The sequence below is a fragment of the Mesoplodon mirus genome (assembly GCF_964341445.2).
Source record: "Mesoplodon mirus genome assembly, chromosome: 14".
Classification (NCBI taxonomy): Eukaryota; Metazoa; Chordata; class Mammalia; order Artiodactyla; family Ziphiidae; genus Mesoplodon; species Mesoplodon mirus.
In genome coordinates, this window is record NC_138990.1 from 43,119,309 (window position 1) to 43,137,643 (window position 18,335).

An 18,335-nucleotide genomic window follows, 5' to 3' on the forward strand; every position below is an offset into this window, starting at 1 on the left:
CTTCTTAATATTCAAGTCATTTCAGAGTCATTCTCTAAACTGTTGAGAAGTCTGTTCTGGCCAGAAAGCTTTAGTGTCCTCTTAGACAGGGCACAGAATATTTTTGCAAATGACCTCTCTTAAAGAAGCTTATTAATGAATTATTTGAAAATATTATTCATTATGAACCATATTTTATGTATACATTATAATTTTTGATATTTTACATTTGAAGCTTGCTGTTAAGAATGGTATATTTAAAAAATTTGTAGCTGTGTGCGGTGGTGGATGTTAAGTACACTTCTGTAATCATCTTGCAATAGATATATATATCAAACGATTATGTTGTATACCTAAGACTAATACAAGGTTATATGTCAGTTATATCTCTATTTTAAAGAAAAGATTGATACAGAAAATATACACTGATAGAAGAAAGTTTCAAGGGGCTTTTAGTTTATTAGTACACTTCATTTATTAACATGATGCATCTTGTTTCTTACTGCTTTGCAGGCAGATGTAAGTATAAAATTATGGAAAAATGGATTCACAGTCAATGATGATTTCAGAGGTTATTCTGATGGTGCAAGTCAGCAGTTTCTGAACTCCGTCAAAAAAGGGTAAGCAGTCTTTGTAAATAGAGGGATATTTATTTATTTATTTTAAATTAATTTATTTTTGGCTGTGTTGGGTCATCACTGCTGCCCGCGGGCTTTCTCTAGTTGAGGAGAGTGGGGGCTACTCGTTGTTGCGGTGCGTGGGCTTCTCACTGCGGTAGCTTCTCTTGTTGCGGAGCATGGGCTCAAGGCGCGTGGCCTTCAGTAGTTGTGGCACGCGGGCTCAGTAGTTGTGGCTCGAGGCCTCCAGAGCGCAGGCTGAGTAGTCGTGGCGCAAGGGCTTAGTTGCTCCACGGCATGTGGGATCTTCCCGGACCAGGGCTCGAACCCGTGTCCCCTGCATTGGCAGGCGGATTCTTAACCGCCTTAACTGTGGCTGATGGGCCACAGCCAGTTTCAGTGACATCAGGCACCCTCCCCTTCCCTCCTCGGGACAGGGCTTTCCCAGGAGGTGGGATGAGAAGGCTGGCCACAGGCAAATTTTACAGACTCAATAGAAGATAAACCCTTTAATTTGTTTCTGAAAAAATAAATCTCAGTGGATCTTTCTTCCCCAAAGACATGGCCTCTAGAAAACGGTGGTTCCTGTGCTTTTATAAGATAAACTTTCAGGGGACTTCCCTGGCCGCCCAGTGGTTAAGACTCCGCACTTCCACTGCAGGGGGCACGGGTTCCATCCCCGGTCGGGGAACTAAGATCCCGCATGTGGTGAGGCACAGCCAGAAAAACAAAAAGATAAACTTTCAGAAAAATATTTCCACAAAAGTAACTTTTGTTCATAAAAATGCTGGATCTTCGGTGGCTCAATATCAGTCAGTGTCCGCTTCTAGAAACAGTGTCATCCACTTAGCTGTACAAAGGGAAAGAAACACCTCATGCCCTGCTCAGTGTATCCCCACCACTGGCCCCATTCGCTCCCTCTGGGGTCTTCTGGCCTCGCTGCATCTGTCTCTCTCCTAATTGGACAGCCCAGCATGTCCGTCTGTCCCCACTCTGCCCACTCACGTGCTGTCAGCCTCTCTCAGACATCCAGTGGAACATCAGGGGAAACGAGTTCTGTGTGTCTGTCCTGTCAGGTAGCTTTGCCATCCAAGCAGGTTGGTGGGCCTGGTGCTCCCACAGGAAGTCTGCAGACCAGGCTGGTAGGGGCTTCCTTTTTCCAGGAATAGTTGCTACTGGTATGCTTTCCAGGTCACAGGTTGCCTGGAGCTGGGTAGTCAGGGGCACAGGCCTATCTGAGATGTCCTGCAGTCAACAGGCAAGACATGACAGGTGGGGGTCCTGGAGCCCAGGCCACTCCCTTCAGGAGAGTCACCGAAGACGCCATATCCCAGGGGAAAAGACAGGTCGTGTGTAAACTGGGAAGCAGGGGTGCCGAAGGGCTGAGAAGAAAGGGGGACTTGGAGTCCAGAAGACGCTGCTCCTGCCGCTCCAGCTCACACGAGTCTCAAGTTCAAGCGAGGCTGTAGCTGGTCCTCCTGTCGGAAAGGGAAGAAGCCAAAGGGAAGGAGGACGTGGGTGGGGCCCCGTGGAAGTGTCAGTGGCTGCTCCTTGTCTCTCTAGCAGCTCCTCCCCTTCTCAACCCCGTGAATGAAGCTAAAACCCTGTTCTCCCGAGTCCCACCAAGCAGTTCCCCATCCACCTGTTATTCCCCGAGTGTAGCGCATGAGCTCAGTAAGATGGGCTGGAGTCCCAGGCCGTCCACAGCAAGCAGTGAGGGACCCATGACAAAGCCACTTCCTGCCTATCGTGCGTGGTCCTCTGTATCTACATGGACTCGTGTTTGTAAACGCATGAGCGTCGGCAAAAACGTGGACAAGGCTCGTGAACGTCTGCTGGACCAGACGTGTTGATACTGCAGCGCCTGCTTGGCCTCAGGCTCTGGGCTGAGCTCTTGGGACGCAAACATGAAGAAAACAGACCCAGCTTTCAAGGTCCCCCCAGTCCACTGCGAAAGCCAGACAGTGAGCAGATCACCCTCGGGCAGTGGGATGGGGGGTGGTGGTTCGCAGGGGGAAGAACAAGGTCAGAGAGAGCTGCTCGGTGCAGCCTGCGGCGGGGAGAGCGGGAGACGGCTCCCAGGCTGGAGGGTGGTGCCATCCACCGGGCCCGAGGCACAGCAGGAGCAGCGATTGGGGAAGAAGATAAATTCGGTTTGGGGCCCATTTAGACTGACTGCCATGCTTGTGGGACATCAGGTGGAGGTGACCAAATGAGAGCCGTGCACATCTGCATGCCTCCCGGGCGTTGGCAGCCCTCCTGTGTATACCCGTGTGCGAGAGGTGCCTACCTCCCAAGGGAGCGGGAGCTGTTCCGACGTGGCACCTTTGGAGTGGGGCCGACCAGGAAGATGCACAGACCGATGAGGATCATGCAGGTGGGCATGGCACCGATGAGGACTTCGAGGGTCACCACTACCTGTTCCGCCTGCTTGCAGGCTCCTGGCTCATACCCCGCAAAGCTGGGGAAACACCATCCCATGCATCCAGCTCAGAGCCTGGCTTCCTGACGGAGGGGTCCCAAATGCCCAACCACCACGCTATCCTGAAACTTGGATAGTTTCCTGGCCACATCAGCCCAACTATGGGGGACGGAGTGTGAGGGAACAAACAGACCAGGGAGGAGTTCAGAGAAAGCTGAGAATGTGGGAAGCAGAGGCTTCAGAAGGGGTACAGCCACCAAGAAGGGCCCCTCCCAGTCATGTGCACAGAGAAAGCTAGGGTGGAGGTTCCCACACACCCTCCGGACCCACGGGTGACCCCTGGCTGGCTAAGGTGGGGAACTCTGCCCTCTGCTTCCCACGCCGCTAGTCTTTTGTGCCTCTGGTACAGCCCAGCTCTGTGACTCACTCCAGGCTGAGAGTGGAGAGGCCCAGGGCGCCTGCACCTGAAAGCTTGGTGAAGAAGACATAGGATGAATAGAAGATGGTCTCCAGCCCTGGGCCGTGCTGGTGCTGCAGCTGGAATTCATCCACCACATCTGGAAGCATGGACCTGGGGGAGGGGGCTGCAGAATTATCCCTTTTATCCTCCCCACAGCCACCAGCCCAGGAGCTCTCTGGGGACAGAGAGTGAGTCAGATTCACCCCTGGGTCCCCGCTGCCCAGGACCGGCCCACAGAGTCAGGCAATATTTCCCCAACACACAGCTGTCCACCATTCCTGCCGCCTGGCGCTCTTTCGGGAGGGCTCCACAGATGGCGCTGGCAGCCTCCATCTCCCGCAAGGCGGGGAGGGCCCCTCCCCAGCGCAGCCTGTGCACAAGGCCTGGGACAGCAGGTTGATGTGAAGGAGGAGGGATACCCAGTAGGAAGGACGTGAGGCTCCCACTCCCATTTCCCTTCACCCAGCCTACCAGGGTAGCAGCAAGGACACGGCAATGCTCACGCCAGATACAAAGGTCACGACGTATGCCACGGGTGCTGTGGGCACAGCAGCCAGCAGGATTGCAAATGGCACCATCCCCTAGGGAGACAGACACACTAGCTGCTCCCTCCACCTGCATCACCCCCCCTCAACGGCTCTTTGATGCACCCACTCACCGCTCTACTGATGACCCCCTGCGCCTGGTCCCCTGCTAGGCACTGAGCACTGCCGGTCCCCAGGAGGCTCAGGCTCCCAGGTCACTGCCCCCCCCCCATATCCCTCCAGGCCTTGCTTCCTGCCTCACTCACAAAGATCCCGAAGGCCGACATCCTCTTCCCAAATCGCTGCAGAACCCACTCCCACATCGGGGTGCTCAGCACTGCCGAGACCTGTGAGCGGACAGAATCATCACAGCCCAGGACACGCCCCCTGCGCCTGTGCCTGTGCCAGGCCCTCAAAGCCCTGACATTTAGGAGGGACGCTCGACGTTGACCTTGCACCCTGGCTGGAAACAGTGGCTGTGAACTTTATGACCCTGGCCCCAATTCCACCCTCGGCTGAAATGCAGGTGACCAAGACCACAGCAGAGTCCAGAACACTGACCACCGGAAGTCCGGCCACGTGTGTCACGGCAAGGGTCACACATCCCCAACTCAGGCCCCCGAGCGCCCTTGCCTCTACCGCCCCAGGTCCCCTCACCAGGATGGTTATCACCAGGCTCTGCACATGGTCATGTAGCCGGGAGGCGTGTGCACAGAACAGGACCAGGTAGCCCTGCTCCACCTGAGGAGGTCGCCAGGAAGTGGGCGTGTATGGGAAATGGCAGAAACGTGGAAGTCAAGGGCAAGGCTAGGGTCTCAAGTCTGGCCTCCCCTTTGGGACCTCAAGCGTCCGGTTCCTACCGCCATCACGCAGTCCCCTCCCCAACGAAGGACGCTTATCCCTGACACAGGTATAAATGCCATTCCTAGTCCCCCTCCCCGGCACAGCTGAGAACCACCCGAGACAGCGTCAGCTTCCTGGTGTCTGGGCCCTGACCCTCCCCAGCCCCACAAGCTCTAGGCAGGTTTCTCTTCTCCCAGCACCAGCCTCGCCAGGCGCTTGCCAGCCACTGGTTTCTCTCTGGTGCCGTGGGGACGAGAGACACCTGAACCTACGCAGGGCCAGTATGGCCAGAGCCAAGCCAGTGGGGATCAGCCTGGCCAGAGGTACCTGAACGGCTGCCGAGATGAACAGGAAGGAGATGACCAGCTTCAGGTAGGGCGGGTGCCGGACTGTGAGCCGCAGCCCAGCCAGGAAGCTCAGGCCCTGGCCGGAGGCTCGGGCAGAGGCATCTGCAACACAGGAAGGGGACATCTTGGCTTGGTGGAGTTCAAAACCCAAACCCACGGGCTTCCCTGGTGGCGCAGTGGTTGAGAGTCCGCCTGCCGATGCAGGGGACACGGGTTCGTGCCCCGATCCGGGAGGATCCCACATGCCGCGGAGCGGCTGGGCCCGTGAGCCATGGCTGCTGAGCCTGCGCGTCCGGAGCCTGTGCTCCGCAACGGGAGAGGCCACAGCAGTGAGAGGCCCGCGTACCGGAAAAAAAAACAAAAACAAAAACAAAAAACCCAAACCCACGCCCAAGAGGAGCCCGGCCGCAGCTTCCTCTTCCCACACCCTGCCTGCACCCCGCACCTACCCGGTCGCTCCTTCACCCCCAGGCAGAGCAAACTACTGCACACGGGGTACGTCACAGCAACCACAGTGGCTGCAATGGAGTAGAGACGAGTCTGTGGGACAGGACAGGACCTCAGTGGGGGTGATGTCTCCAACCCACGGAGGTGGGGATACCCAGGAGCCGGGCAGGAGTACCTCCCAGTGGGAGCAGAGGGACCCTCAGCCCAAGCCCAAGGATGCGGGGTGCCCCTCCTCCCAACCAGCCCAGCAGGAGAGGGAGATCTAAGGGCCCAGAGTGGTCCTTCTGCTGACCCTCTGCCTCCTGCAGGCATCCATGCCACCGTGGGTCTAAGCCCCCTTCGCCTCTCTCTCTCTCTTTTTTTTAAGCAAACGTTCATTGGGGCTGATTTCTGCGTGCTAGACCCTGTGGTTACGGTGATGAATAAGTGATCCTGTGCATCCACAGTAAGGGGCTTGGAGTGGGTGGGGAGACAGATCCAGGAGCAGACAGTGTGATGCATGATGACGCAGATAAATGTCAAAACCAGAACGGTGCTACCTAGCATGCAGAGGAAGACACATATGTAATAAAATACATTCAAGGCATGCATGGGAGTAACAGCCACCCAATTCAGCACAGGGGTTGCCTTTGGTGGGGGAGGAAAGAGGGAGATGGGCAGGGCTTCACCAGTGTGGAACCAGCACAGTTGCACAGGGTCCCACATTCAGAAGGCACTGCACTTGGGAGTTAATGCTCTGCTGTCTTGAAATTCGTGATGATTTTATCTATGAATTTGTGTTTCGTAAGTGAAGTCGATGGAACAACAGAGCTGGAACTACCAAGAGGCACCTGAATGCTTCTCGCCTTGGCTCACACGAGGCTCCGCCTCCCGGGAGGGGTTCTCAGCCTCCTGCTCCCTACTTCTTGGCATCCCAGGCCCTGCCCAGCTCCTGCTCTCCAACCCAAGGCCACTGCCACCCTCTGTTCCACCCTCACCCAGACAGTGACCCAGTAGCTTTGGGGAGGGCACTTGTAGAGGCCTCAGTGGGGCCTAGGCATGGAAGAGGGGAGGGTGAATCTGCAGGTCGCAATCCCTCTGATCCCAGGCTCATAGCACCATGATGGGGTTTGAGGGCAGCTGGGCAGAGTCTCTCCCCGACCCTGACTCAGGCAATCCCTAGACTGGGGCCGTGGGCCACGGGAAGGGGAGACTGACTTCCCCGCTCTCTCTGGGGCTCTACAGCTCCACTTTGCACTGTGCTCAGGCACATTCTGTAGCTGGGCTACAGGTGGGTCTGGGGATGGGGGGTACACAAGGACTTCATTGTAATGTTTTCTTACGGGTGGTGAACCATGGGTGTTGGTGGTATTATTCTCATACCATTAATTCCCAAATGTCGGTGGAGGTGAGTGATGTCATTTGCTTAAGGAGAAAGGGCTGGGGGGTGGATAGAAGATGAACTTGATGGATAAATAGAGGCATGTCCCCTAATTGCTGAAAAGGGACTTGCTTTGAGGAGACACGAAGAGGTACTAGCCCTTTCACACCGGGGGTGGGGTTGGCGTTGGCAGTCACCCGTTCAGGGATGGGTAGGACTGGTCATAGGTCAGGTTTTGCCCAGGGCTCTGCCAGGAAACCAAACCGTTCTGCTGTCTCTCTCCCCTGTCCCTGCCTGTGGCCCTTCCCCACCGCATCCCTTCTCTGGGGTCCGCCTCCTCCCCTCCAGATGGCCTGCTGATCTGTTGTCTGACTCCATGTTTAGAAGGCACCCAGCAGAAGCAGAGTTAGCAGGGAGGACGGAGGGCCTGGGCTCAGCTACAGGAGCAGGGAAGGAACGAGAGGGCATAGTGTGCAGAGCTGAGCCCCCAAACCACCATGAAGAGACCTGGGGGAGAAACGGCCCTGGAAGAAACAAGTGACCCCGAAGCGGGGGTCCCAGTGGGTCTGGGTAGCCTGGGCACTCACCGCGTTGGGGGAGATGGACATTTGTCCTGGGAGCGCAGTCTGCTTGCACCTGTGGGACCCGTGGGCACCAGACACGATGAGTCCATGGACAGTGGCTCCCATCAGCGTCCCTACCATCTCCAAGGTCATCCCTGGGACACAGCGTGGAGCAAGGTGACAGCTCGTGGGGCCAGGGGCAGAGCCATCCCACCCCACGCACCCCACGCCTGCCTGCACTCACGGTACACGGTGGCCGAGTCCCGCTCCCTGGGGCTGGGGGTCAAGAGCATGGTCAGTGCCGTGTAGGGCACCTGGAAGAACTGAGGCACCGGGCAGAGTTTAGGATGGCGCCTGCCACCAGACTGCCAACCCAGGCCAGCAGCTTCCTGAGGCCAGGCCTGCGCCAGGCTGGCACGTCCCTACTGATCCCCTCAACCAGGAGTTAGGGGCTGAGGGACAGGAGGGGCACCCAGCCTGGAGCCCACGAGAAAAGCTAATGGTCTTTGGCCAACTGGTAAGCGGGTGGGCAGCAGGGACCTGGACCCCTATCCCCAGCACACACACACTTCAGAGGGGCCTCCAGCCAGCACTGGGGTTCCAGGAGTCCAGGCCGAGGAAGGGGGCCACCTGCTTACCGTGGCCAGGGCCTGGAACAGGCAGTAGAGGGCTGTGTACCAGAGGCCGCGCAGGCTGGTGAAGGGGGGCAGGAACCACAGGAAGAAGGAGGCCAAGGCAATGAACGGCGTGCAGCCCAGCACCCTGTGGAAGCACAGCCCAGGTGGAGCGCCCCGTGGCGTCAGGACAGAGGATGCAAAGGGTGGGCCTGGAGCAACCTCACCCCTCTGGGTTCAAGCTCTCGGCCCCTGGAGAAGCCCTGGGCTGGGGCTCTCAGGGTAGGTGGGAGCCATGGAGGGCGCGAGGTGGCCGAGGGTGAGGAGGTAGCCAGGAGTAGGGGCTGGGGCACTTAGTGGCTGGGTGGTGCCATTCCCTGTTCCCGGGGCCACAGGCAAGTCACATCTTCTCTGTGAGACCTTCCAAGACACCCAGCTCAGCCTGGCTGCACTCCTAGACCCCCAGGGCCAGGCCTGCGACTCTTGGAGGGTTTGTCCAGCTCCGTGCCACCAGGTGAGGGAGAGGTCTATGAACACCTGCATGACTCAGTCAGACCCAATCCACTCCTGTCACCTACTGTTCAGACTTGTCCTCTAACCATCCACTAAGCAGCAGATGTGACAAACACAGTGACCTCAAGCCAGGGGTGGGTGCCAGGATCCTGAGGACCATGGGGCTGCTCACCAGGGCATGAGTCGTCCAGACCCTGTCCTCCTGCTTCTGTTGATGAAGAACCCAGCCAAAGGGTCGGCAGCTGCCCCAGACACCTTCCCTCCAAACAGGACAAGTGACACCTGGGCAGCAGGGATCTGAAAGGGACAAGGGAGGGGATAGCCAAGGCCCGGCAGAGTCAGAGAGGGTGTCTAGGCCTGCCCGCCCATCAGGAGGAAGATCTGGGAAACTGACAGGGGCCAGAGCCACAGTGCAAAGGTTTTTTGGTCTCTTCCCCAAGACGGGAATCCAGAGAGCTCCGAGGGCATATGTGTACCAGTAGAGAAGGGGGAGGGAGTGATAGCTGTTCCCTAGCACATTCCTGTTATACTTATGCCTGGTCACTTTCAGAGAAGACTTGAGAGATCCTCCCCTGAAGGGCTCAGTGCAAGAAGCGTGCACTGAAGCTGACAGTCAAAGGCAGACCTTGTGTTTCACAGTGAAAACATTTTACTGATTTTTCTGATTACATAAATGATACACTCATTATAAACACATTCAAACAGTACAGAAAAATACTGAGCAAAGCTCATCTGAAATCCCACCATGCTGAGACAACTGCCAGGAGTGTTTTGATCATCCTGTCCTGCGTTTCCTTATGTGCATCTGCAATTTATAATTTTACACAAATGGGATCGTATCAGCGTCATTTTAAAAAATCACAGAAAGATAAATAAATCATGGATACCTTATTAATAAGTCCTTTTTTGTTTACCCTCTATCCTCCACCATTCCCTCCTATAGCCAACATTAACACTCTGGCGGATATCCTTCCGGAATTTACTTTCCCCATGCTCATCCTTTAATCATGTACAGACATATATACATCCATATACCCATGCACCCACATATATGGGGCATGTTTTTGTTTTGCTAAAATAGGATCATTTTATATACCCTTCTCTAAAACTAACTTTTCTCACTTGACAGTGCATCATGGAAATCCTTCTGAGTCAACTGGTATAGATCTAACTCATTCTTTTGAGTGACTACACAGTAGCCCATTATGTGGATAAAGCCCAACTTATTTTCCAACTACTTCTATATTTTGGGGCATTCATGTTGCTTCCCACTTTTCCACTACAAACAGCCTGCAGTAAACATCCTTGAGGAGGTTGCCCTCAATAGCATTTGTTTTTTTCTCAGGCTCGGGTCAGAAGTACCATCTACCAAGCATGATGGGGGTGGAAGTAAAGGTGGGGTGAAAGGACCAGACACCAAGGCAGACGGAAGCAGGGGGCCCCGAGGCTGCTGCCCACACTCACCTGTGCCACATCGAGCAGGAAAAGTTGCAGGTAAAAGGCTATGGCGCTGGAGGCCACCTGGTTGGGGACCCCTCCAATGCCGTAGCACACCTTCGTACAGAATGAGAGGCGACCAGCTCCGCTGTCCTGGGGGAGACACAGGAGCTAAGCCCCCACAGACACCCAACAGCTCCCTCCAGCCCCCTGACTTCCAAAAGCATCCTGAGGTCCCTATGTCTTGAAGGCTTTTCCAGCAACCTCTCAGTCCTAATTTGTCCCAAATCATCTTAAAAGGAAGTGAGACAGAAAAAGGAAAAAAAAAAAAAATCCTAAACCATGACCTCTAAGCATTTCCAGGGGGAAGTTCTTCCTTATATTTCCCCACAGTGCTTCCTGCTGCAGTCTGTTTTATTCTCCAAGTCAGCAAGCCAGAGTGAACTGGGGGTCGGGAGGCCCCTAACTTTGCCACCAGCTTCCTGTGTGGACTTTGAATAAATCACTTTATCTCTCTAAGCCTCATCTGTCAAATGGATATTCCTGCCAACTTCAAGGGATTTTTTTTTTACATCTTTATTGGAGTATAATTGCTTTACAATGGTGTGTTAGTTTCTGCTTTATAACAAAGTGAATCAGCTATACATATACATATATCCCCATATCTCTTCCCTCTTGCGTCTCCCTCCCTCCCACCCTCCCTATCCCACCCCTCTAGGTGGTCACAAAGCACCGAGCTGATCTCCCTGTGCTATGTGGCTGCTTCCCACTAGCTATCTACTTTACGTTTGGTAGTGTATATATCCATGCCACTCTCTCACTTTGTCACAGCTTACCCTTCCCGCCCCCCCCCCATATCCTCAAGTCCATTCTCTAGTAGGTCTGCGTCTTTATTCCTTTCTTACCCCTAGGTTCTTCATGACATTTTTTTTTTTTTGCGTTACGCGGGCCTCTCACTGCTGTGGCCTCTCCCGTTGCGGAGCACAGGCTCCGGACGCGCAGGCTCAGCGGCCATGGCTCACGGGCCCAGCCGCTCCGCGGCATGTGGGATCTTCCCAGACCGGGGCACGAACCTGTGTCCCCTGCATCGGCAGGCGGACTCTCAACCACTGCGCCACCAGGGAAGCCCTTCATGACATTTTTTTCCCTTAGATTCCATATATATGTGTTAGCATATGGTATTTGTCTTTCTCTTTCTGACTTACTTCACTCTGTATGACAGACTCTAGGTCCATCCACCTCACTACAAGTAACTCAATTTCGTTTCTTTTTATGGCTGAGTAATATTCCATTGTATATATGTGCCGGATGTTTTGATGAGCAAATGAGGCAATGGCTCCGGGAGCTGATTGTTAAATATTCGGGACTTTTGCAAGCCAGTGATTACTGGCAGCCTGAAATTGGCCATGGTGAGAGTATTTACACCACAGAAATCAGTAAACAGCAAAAATCAGAGTTTCTTTTCTGGAGAGACTGTTTACCAACCCACCACTAAAATGAAGTAACGCTTATGACCCCAAATAATATGTGTGTGTATCCCTATATATATATCCCTAAGCTACCCAGTGAACTCCAGACTCAAACTAAACTGTCTACTCACAGCCCCACATGGTTGCCAAACAGGCATTTCAGCTTAGCATGGTCAAAACACAGCTCCTGGGCCTCCCTGGTGGTGCAGTGGTTGAGAGTCCGCCTGCCGATGCAGGGGATACAGGTTCGTGCCCCGGTCCAGGAGGATCCCATATGCCGCGGAGCGGCTGGGCCCGTGAGCCGTGGCCGCTGAGCCTGCGCGTCCGGAGCCTGTGCTCTGCAACGGGAGAGGCCACAGCAGTGAGAGGCCCGCGTACCGCCAAAAAAAAAAAAAAAAAAACCACAGCTCCTGATTTCCATCCCATTGTCTTAACCTCTTAACCCTGTCGTCCCGTCCCCATGGCATTAAATAGCCCCAGTGTCCACTCAGCAGCTCAGACCACAAACCTAGAAGTCATCCCTGATTCCTCTTTCCCAATTCCCCTAATCTATCAGTGACAGCCTCCTAAGTGGCTTCTCTGCTTCTACTCTCGTTCCCTACTATCCACTCTCCATCCAGCAGCCCAACTGATCTTTTCATAACATAAATCAGATTGTGTCTCATCTCTGCTTAAAACCCTCTAACAGCTTGCCATTACAGTCTGAATAAAACTCCAAGTCCTTCCCATATTGCCTACAGGAGGCCACCCAATCAGCCCCCACTCCCTTTCCCACCTCACTTCAGATAGCTCTCCTCTACCATGGTAGCCTCCTCCTTCTTGTTACTCAAAATGACCTTTTCTGTTGCTGCCTCAGGGCCTTTGCACTTCCTGTCCCTTCTGTCTGGAAGGCTCTTCCTCCAGGTCTTTGCAAGAGCTGACTCCTTGCCATTCAGGCTGAAGCCTAAATGTCGTCTCTTTAGAGAGGCCTTCCCTGACCACCCAAATCTCTCTCTCAGTTGTACTAACTACAGGATATATTCTTATTCATTTTCTGCCTCTCCCCACCAGCATATACACTCTCTGAGAGCATGAGCTATATAACTTTGATTCACCACCATGTCCCCAGTACCTAGAACAATGCTGGGCATATAGACAATATATATATTTGTTAAAAGAATAAATGCCATGAAGACACTGTGGCAAGTGCTATTTCTTCCAAAGACGCTGGGAATCCTTCTCTTTCATCTTTTGCCCGGGGATGGGAGGGGAAGTGGCGAGGCCCGTGGTTTCACCCATTTTTGTATCTTGCCAGACACCCCAAAGGAAAGGAAGGTCTTCCCAGATAAGGGTTTATCCAGTCCTCTGCACTCTGCCTACCCACACATGAGGCAGGATGTGGGCTTCTTTTCTGATATTTTTGTGAACACTATTTCAACTTCCAGAAAGCTTAACAACAGGCAGAATCCAACATGATAACTCTCCCCCCACCCTGCCCCCTCCATAATGGGACCCTGGTTTCCCACTAAACATACCTATCAAGTTTCTGATACATAGAAGGCACTTGAAACAGACATTCCAGCTGAAACTAGGTATATGATACAATCTTGGAATCTTGAGGAAGACAGTTTTACCTACTTAAATCATAAGCCCTTCACAGTCAACTGAGATCAAGTTTGAGATTTAGACAAATTCGACACATTTGAATGCAAACTCTGTCTGCCATTTCTAGCTGTGTGACCAGGACAAGGTACTCAGTGTGCCGAGCTTCATTTCCTCACATTTGAAATGGGGATAATACACCTCATAGAGTTGGTATGAGAATGAAATGCTAGCATTTCATGGACCATGTTTCCCCTCTAGCCATTCATCTCACCCTGAATTTCTAAATTTCCCTGGGAAGTGAGAGTCCCCAGAGGGCCTCTTAATCTTGCTTGCTTTCTTGGAGGCCACAATCTTTTGCTCCGAGGTGCCGGGAGAGGAAGCACTGAGTCAGCATAGGGAATTGAAGCCACAGACAGAATGAACGCGTTGAGCACAGGGCGGGCAGTGGATTTTTGCACTCGGCGGGAAAGTTGAGACGTCCTAACTCCTCTCCAACACAGCCACCCTGAATGACATGCACCCCAGCCCCATCCAGGGGATGGGGGGAGGGGGGATGCGAGGGGCTGAGGGCGCCCCTAGGTTCCCGCCTGCCCGCCACCCTCACTTGGGAGCCCGGTTGCCAGGAAGGACATCTCTAGAGGCAGTCTCCTCAAGGAGAGCCCGGCGCCTGGAGGAAGCCGGGTTTGAGAGGGTCGCTGTGGCTGCCCGCAGCACCTGCCCGGAGACTGGGGAAGGGAGGCAGCCTCCTCACGCACCACTCAGCGTCCTGCCTGCCCAGGGTGCAGGGGGCCTGGGGAAGACCTGGAGTGCGGTGGACAAGAGCCCTAGACTGGCCCTGGCCTCACTAGGTGGAGGAATCAGCAGCTTACTTCGCTTGCCTAGGACTCGGTTTCCCATCCTGTTCCCTTTGGGGCTCCCGAACACCCTCAAGCCTCTCGGCTCTCAACTGTCAAACCCTACCAGGGGCAGTTCAACAACCTGGAGGCTTGCCGGGGCTGGCTGAAGGCCTACGCCCAGACGCCCGGAAGGTCCCGGGGCCCGTCCGGCCCAGCGCCCGCTCTGCGCCCGGCTCAGCCTCCAAGCCCCTCGCGCCCCTCGCTTTGCGCTCACCGAACCGGGCTCCAAGGTGTGCGCTTCCGGCGGGGGTGGCGGCGTGTCGACTGGCGGGGCCGGGATCCCTTCGGGGGACACTGCCATGGCGCACGGCTGCACGCTCTCGGTGTTATCGCCCGGCCGGCCGCCCCCGCGGGGAGGGCGGCTCCCGGGCCGAGAGGGCGCGGCGCGAAGAGGGGCGGGGCGGCGGGCGCGCCCCGGGCCGGGGGCAACGCGCGGGAAAACGGGGAAGCCGCGAAGTGCGCGGGTTCGGTTTCCCAAAGTGAAAAACGCCAGAGCCCACATTTGCCGGGGGAAAGGCTGGCCAAGTCACTCGGGACCGTTTTCCTTGGGGTAGGTCTCCGAGGGAGGGAGTGAGAGCCAGCGGCCGTTCGCGCTAAACTCGCCTGCTAAATCCTCGTGAAAGCCGACAAACAAATTCATTAGAAAAACGAAGCAATAGAATTGACCTGCTCAGACTAAGATTGTGGCTGAGGAGGCTTACAACACTCTTTAAAAAATTGATACAGGATGCCCGAAATACACATTCTCCAACCTCATACAGACAATGGGTATGGCCATGTAACTAAGTCCCGGCCAGTGAATAAAAGCTGAGTGGTGTAGGCAATTTCCCAGAAAGGTCCTTAAAAGAAAGGGAAGGGGTCACATCACATACAAAATTAACTGAAAACCCATCACAGACCTACGTGTAAAGGCTAAGACTATAGAACTCTTAGCAGAAAGCAGGAGCATATCTTCATAATCTTGGGTTAGACAAATGTTTCTTAGACAGGACGCCACAAGCATAAGTTGGACTACATCTAAATGAAAACCTTTGTGTTGTAACCTATGCAACCAGTGAAAAGACAACCCACAGAATGCGAGGAATGTTTGCAAATCGTAAGGATTTGTTCCGGAATATATAAAGAACTCAAAACTAAACAGTAAGAAGATAGCCCAATTAAAAATTCGGTGAAGGATCCGAATAGATATTTCTCCAAGATAGACAAATGGGCAATAAGCACAGGAAAAGATACTCATGTCATTAGGGAAATGCAAAACTACAAGATACCACTCCACTAGGAGGGCTATAATTATATAAAAAGACAGTAACAAGCGCTGGGGAGAATGTGGAAAATCATACATTGCTAGTGGGCATGTAAACTGTGCCGGTGCTTTGGAGAAGTTTGGCAGTTCTTCAAAAGTTAAGTATGAAATTATACGACCCAGCATTTATTCCACTCCTGAGGAGGCAACAGAGATGAAAACATGATCACGCAACAACCTGAACACAAATGTTCATAGCAGCACTATTTTTAATAGCTAAAAAGTGGAAACAACCCAAATGTCCATCAGCTAATGGCTATTTAGGTTAGGAATATTCATACAATGGACTATTATTCAGCAATAAAAACGACATGGATGAACCTTAAAAACATTATGTTGTGAAAAAAGCCAGTCACAAAAGACCACATATTGTTGATTCCATTTACATGAAAATGTCCAAATAAATAAACCTATAGGAAGAATGTAGACTTGTGGCTGTCTAGAACTGAGGGTGGAGAAAGACTATTAATGGGGTTTCTTTTAGAGATAAAAATGTTCTAAAATCAGATTGTGATGGCTGCACAATCCTGTGAATATACTAAAAAAACACTGAGTTGTACACTTTAAATGGGTGAATTGTAAGGTATGTGAATTACATCTCAATAGCTTTTTTTAAAAAGGGAATGGATATGCTTCTACTGGATGAAATGATGAAATGCAAATGTGATGGCTGGTGCCAACAGGCTATCTGAAGACCTTAAGTTAACTGGTGCTGAGATCCGCAGATTAACAATACTGGAGTCATGACTTTTGATCTAGCAGCTCTGAACTGCTTCCCTCCGGACTTCTGCATGGGAAATAAAATAAAATGTATTCTGTAAGCCATTATTTTGGATTTCCTATTACAGCTAAATCTAACCCGAAAGTATACACTACCCGGTATAAAGCAAGTCATCCCATTTTCTATGCCTCAATTCCTTAATCTAGAAAACGGGTACCTTCAGTTTCCTTGATTGCAGCCCTAGCAAACAGTGCAAAGATAACTAGGTAATGCATGTGTTAAATATTTAATTTCTTGGAAACTAAACAAACTCAAGGTGAGTTTCTTTGGATAATTTATGTTTGAGCACAACACTTTATATGCAATTTCTGCAGGTTTGGAAACACTTCACTTACAATACTTATACTGTGTTGCATGTACTACCACAATTTTACTTTTGAAGGGAAGTGGGCAACAGAAAAAAAACAAAAAACACCTCCCTCTCTTTTTTGCACAGAAATGTAACTAAAAGGCAGTTTTTCCCCTAACAGTTACTGTTCTGCTTAAAGTGATAGTATATTCCTAATGCAATTTTTAAAGACAAATAGACTTCAATAAATAAAACAGGCCGACAATAATCAAGAAGCCTGCCTTTGGAAACAAAACTAAAGACTGATACACTTAAAAACATCTGAAAGGATGCACACCAATACGTTATTAGTGGTTATCTCTGAAGGGTGGAATAACAGGTGAGCTAAAGATCATTTTAGCATAACTGTATAATTTTCTCCAATGAATATGAATTATCTGTGCAAAAAACATACATTTAAATCAAGTGACAAAGAGCCAAATATTAGTCTACTGAATAAGCCACTTCTATTTGAAGATTCAGTGTGATGAGCAATGTTTAAATTAAATGGTTTGTACTAAGAGCAAAGGGGTAAATCTTACTAAGGAGTCTTCATGCTAGTTCAACTAAGGACACAAAGGATGGTGTAAGAAGTAAACACAACCATTGAGTTAGTATTAAAAATATCACATTTTAACACTTCTGAGTACTAAATGAAAGTAACATTGGTTAAAGTACCTGGCAAACAGAAAGCACCTAATAAATGTTTGTTGATTCTCAAACTGAATGACTTTGCCAAATAAAAATGACAAATGCATCCCTATGTAACTATTTCATAACAAACAAATGTAAATTGTCTCACTGATCCTTTTAATGAACAGTAAGTATTTCATCTTTAAGACAACAGTTCTTTAACCATTAGCAAGATTGCTTTCAAAATACTTCAAGGCACTGAAATAGATGCATACATAATTTCAACACAATTAAGTATAATGAAAAGTATTCTGAATGACAGAAGTATATAAAATAAATAAGATCATCTTTATAACCTGGATAATGCATAGTAATTTAACCAATAAATTAGAATCTGTAAAATTAGATATGTACTTCTGCATATCACCCCCAACAATGGTTTTACACTGATTGATGCCACTTTTGAAACTACTTAGGTCAAACTGTATTCCACATCTAAGATGCTGGCTTTATTTTCAAGTTTGCCTTCCCTTGCTAAATTCGGTTTGTTTTCTAAAGTCAACATGTTTTGGGTATTCTACATATTTAACTAACAACTTTAGAATTTTAAACTTTAATGTAAAAAGCTTTATCAGATGGTTCTCACTTTAGAAAACCTTTAAGTATATCATCCACATTAATCAGAGTTTTCACAGTTACAAAAATGAGGGTTCTTGCTGATGGCAGGTCTTTCTCTACAGAACTTCTCACTGGGGTGTATTCTGCATGTACACACAAGAAAATCTCTAATGTGTCTTTTGGTTATTACTATAAACTGGAAAATCCACAAAGGAGGTCTTTTTATATGTACAAGAAAAATATTTCCAACAAGAAGCCCCTTTATAGAAATATATGGAGAATCAAAAATTGACTTATATTTATGCAAATGAAAATTATAAAATGCTTCATGATAGGCCTATATGAAACATTTTCTTAGATTCTTGAAAATATATTAACAATGACTTACGTTATATCTGATTTTACCATCCTCTCATTTTTTTAAGAATGCCATTATTTTTGTTTTACTAAAGAGACGACTCTACCACAGCCGTAAACGTTACAGACAATAAATATTTTCTATTATATATCTGTTCATTTCTGAGGGTATATGACAAAAGGAAAAGGCTCTCCTTTGTTCTCCCTCTCTTCTTGATAAAAAGACCTCTACCACCTAGA

General features: G+C 50.7%; 2 protein-coding genes across 2 annotated transcripts in view; both read right to left on the bottom strand.

Moving 5' to 3' along the window:
• Positions 1–1,937: 1,937 nt before the first annotated feature.
• On the bottom strand, positions 1,938–15,457 carry LOC309815351 (sphingosine-1-phosphate transporter MFSD2B-like). The gene is made up of 14 exons (XM_082642100.1): positions 14,290–15,457; positions 10,154–10,279; positions 8,862–8,986; positions 8,201–8,324; positions 7,807–7,885; positions 7,587–7,717; positions 5,642–5,732; positions 5,173–5,294; positions 4,660–4,743; positions 4,269–4,349; positions 3,950–4,059; positions 3,446–3,589; positions 2,887–3,057; positions 1,938–2,074 (listed from the first exon to the last, which is right to left on the bottom strand). Exons 1-14 carry the CDS (start codon positions 14,575–14,577, stop codon positions 2,050–2,052), a joined length of 1,701 nt encoding a protein of 566 aa, XP_082498226.1. The 5' UTR covers positions 14,578–15,457; the 3' UTR covers positions 1,938–2,049.
• A 112-nt stretch (positions 15,458–15,569) lies between these two features.
• Positions 15,570–18,335, bottom strand: part of LOC309815346 (UBX domain-containing protein 2A-like) — a 35,264-nt gene continuing 32,498 nt past the window's right edge. The window contains exon 7 of the mRNA XM_082642095.1: positions 15,570–16,165. Within this exon, the coding sequence (XP_082498221.1) occupies positions 16,120–16,165 (46 nt within the window). The 3' untranslated portion in view covers positions 15,570–16,119. The remainder of the gene's footprint in view (positions 16,166–18,335) is intronic.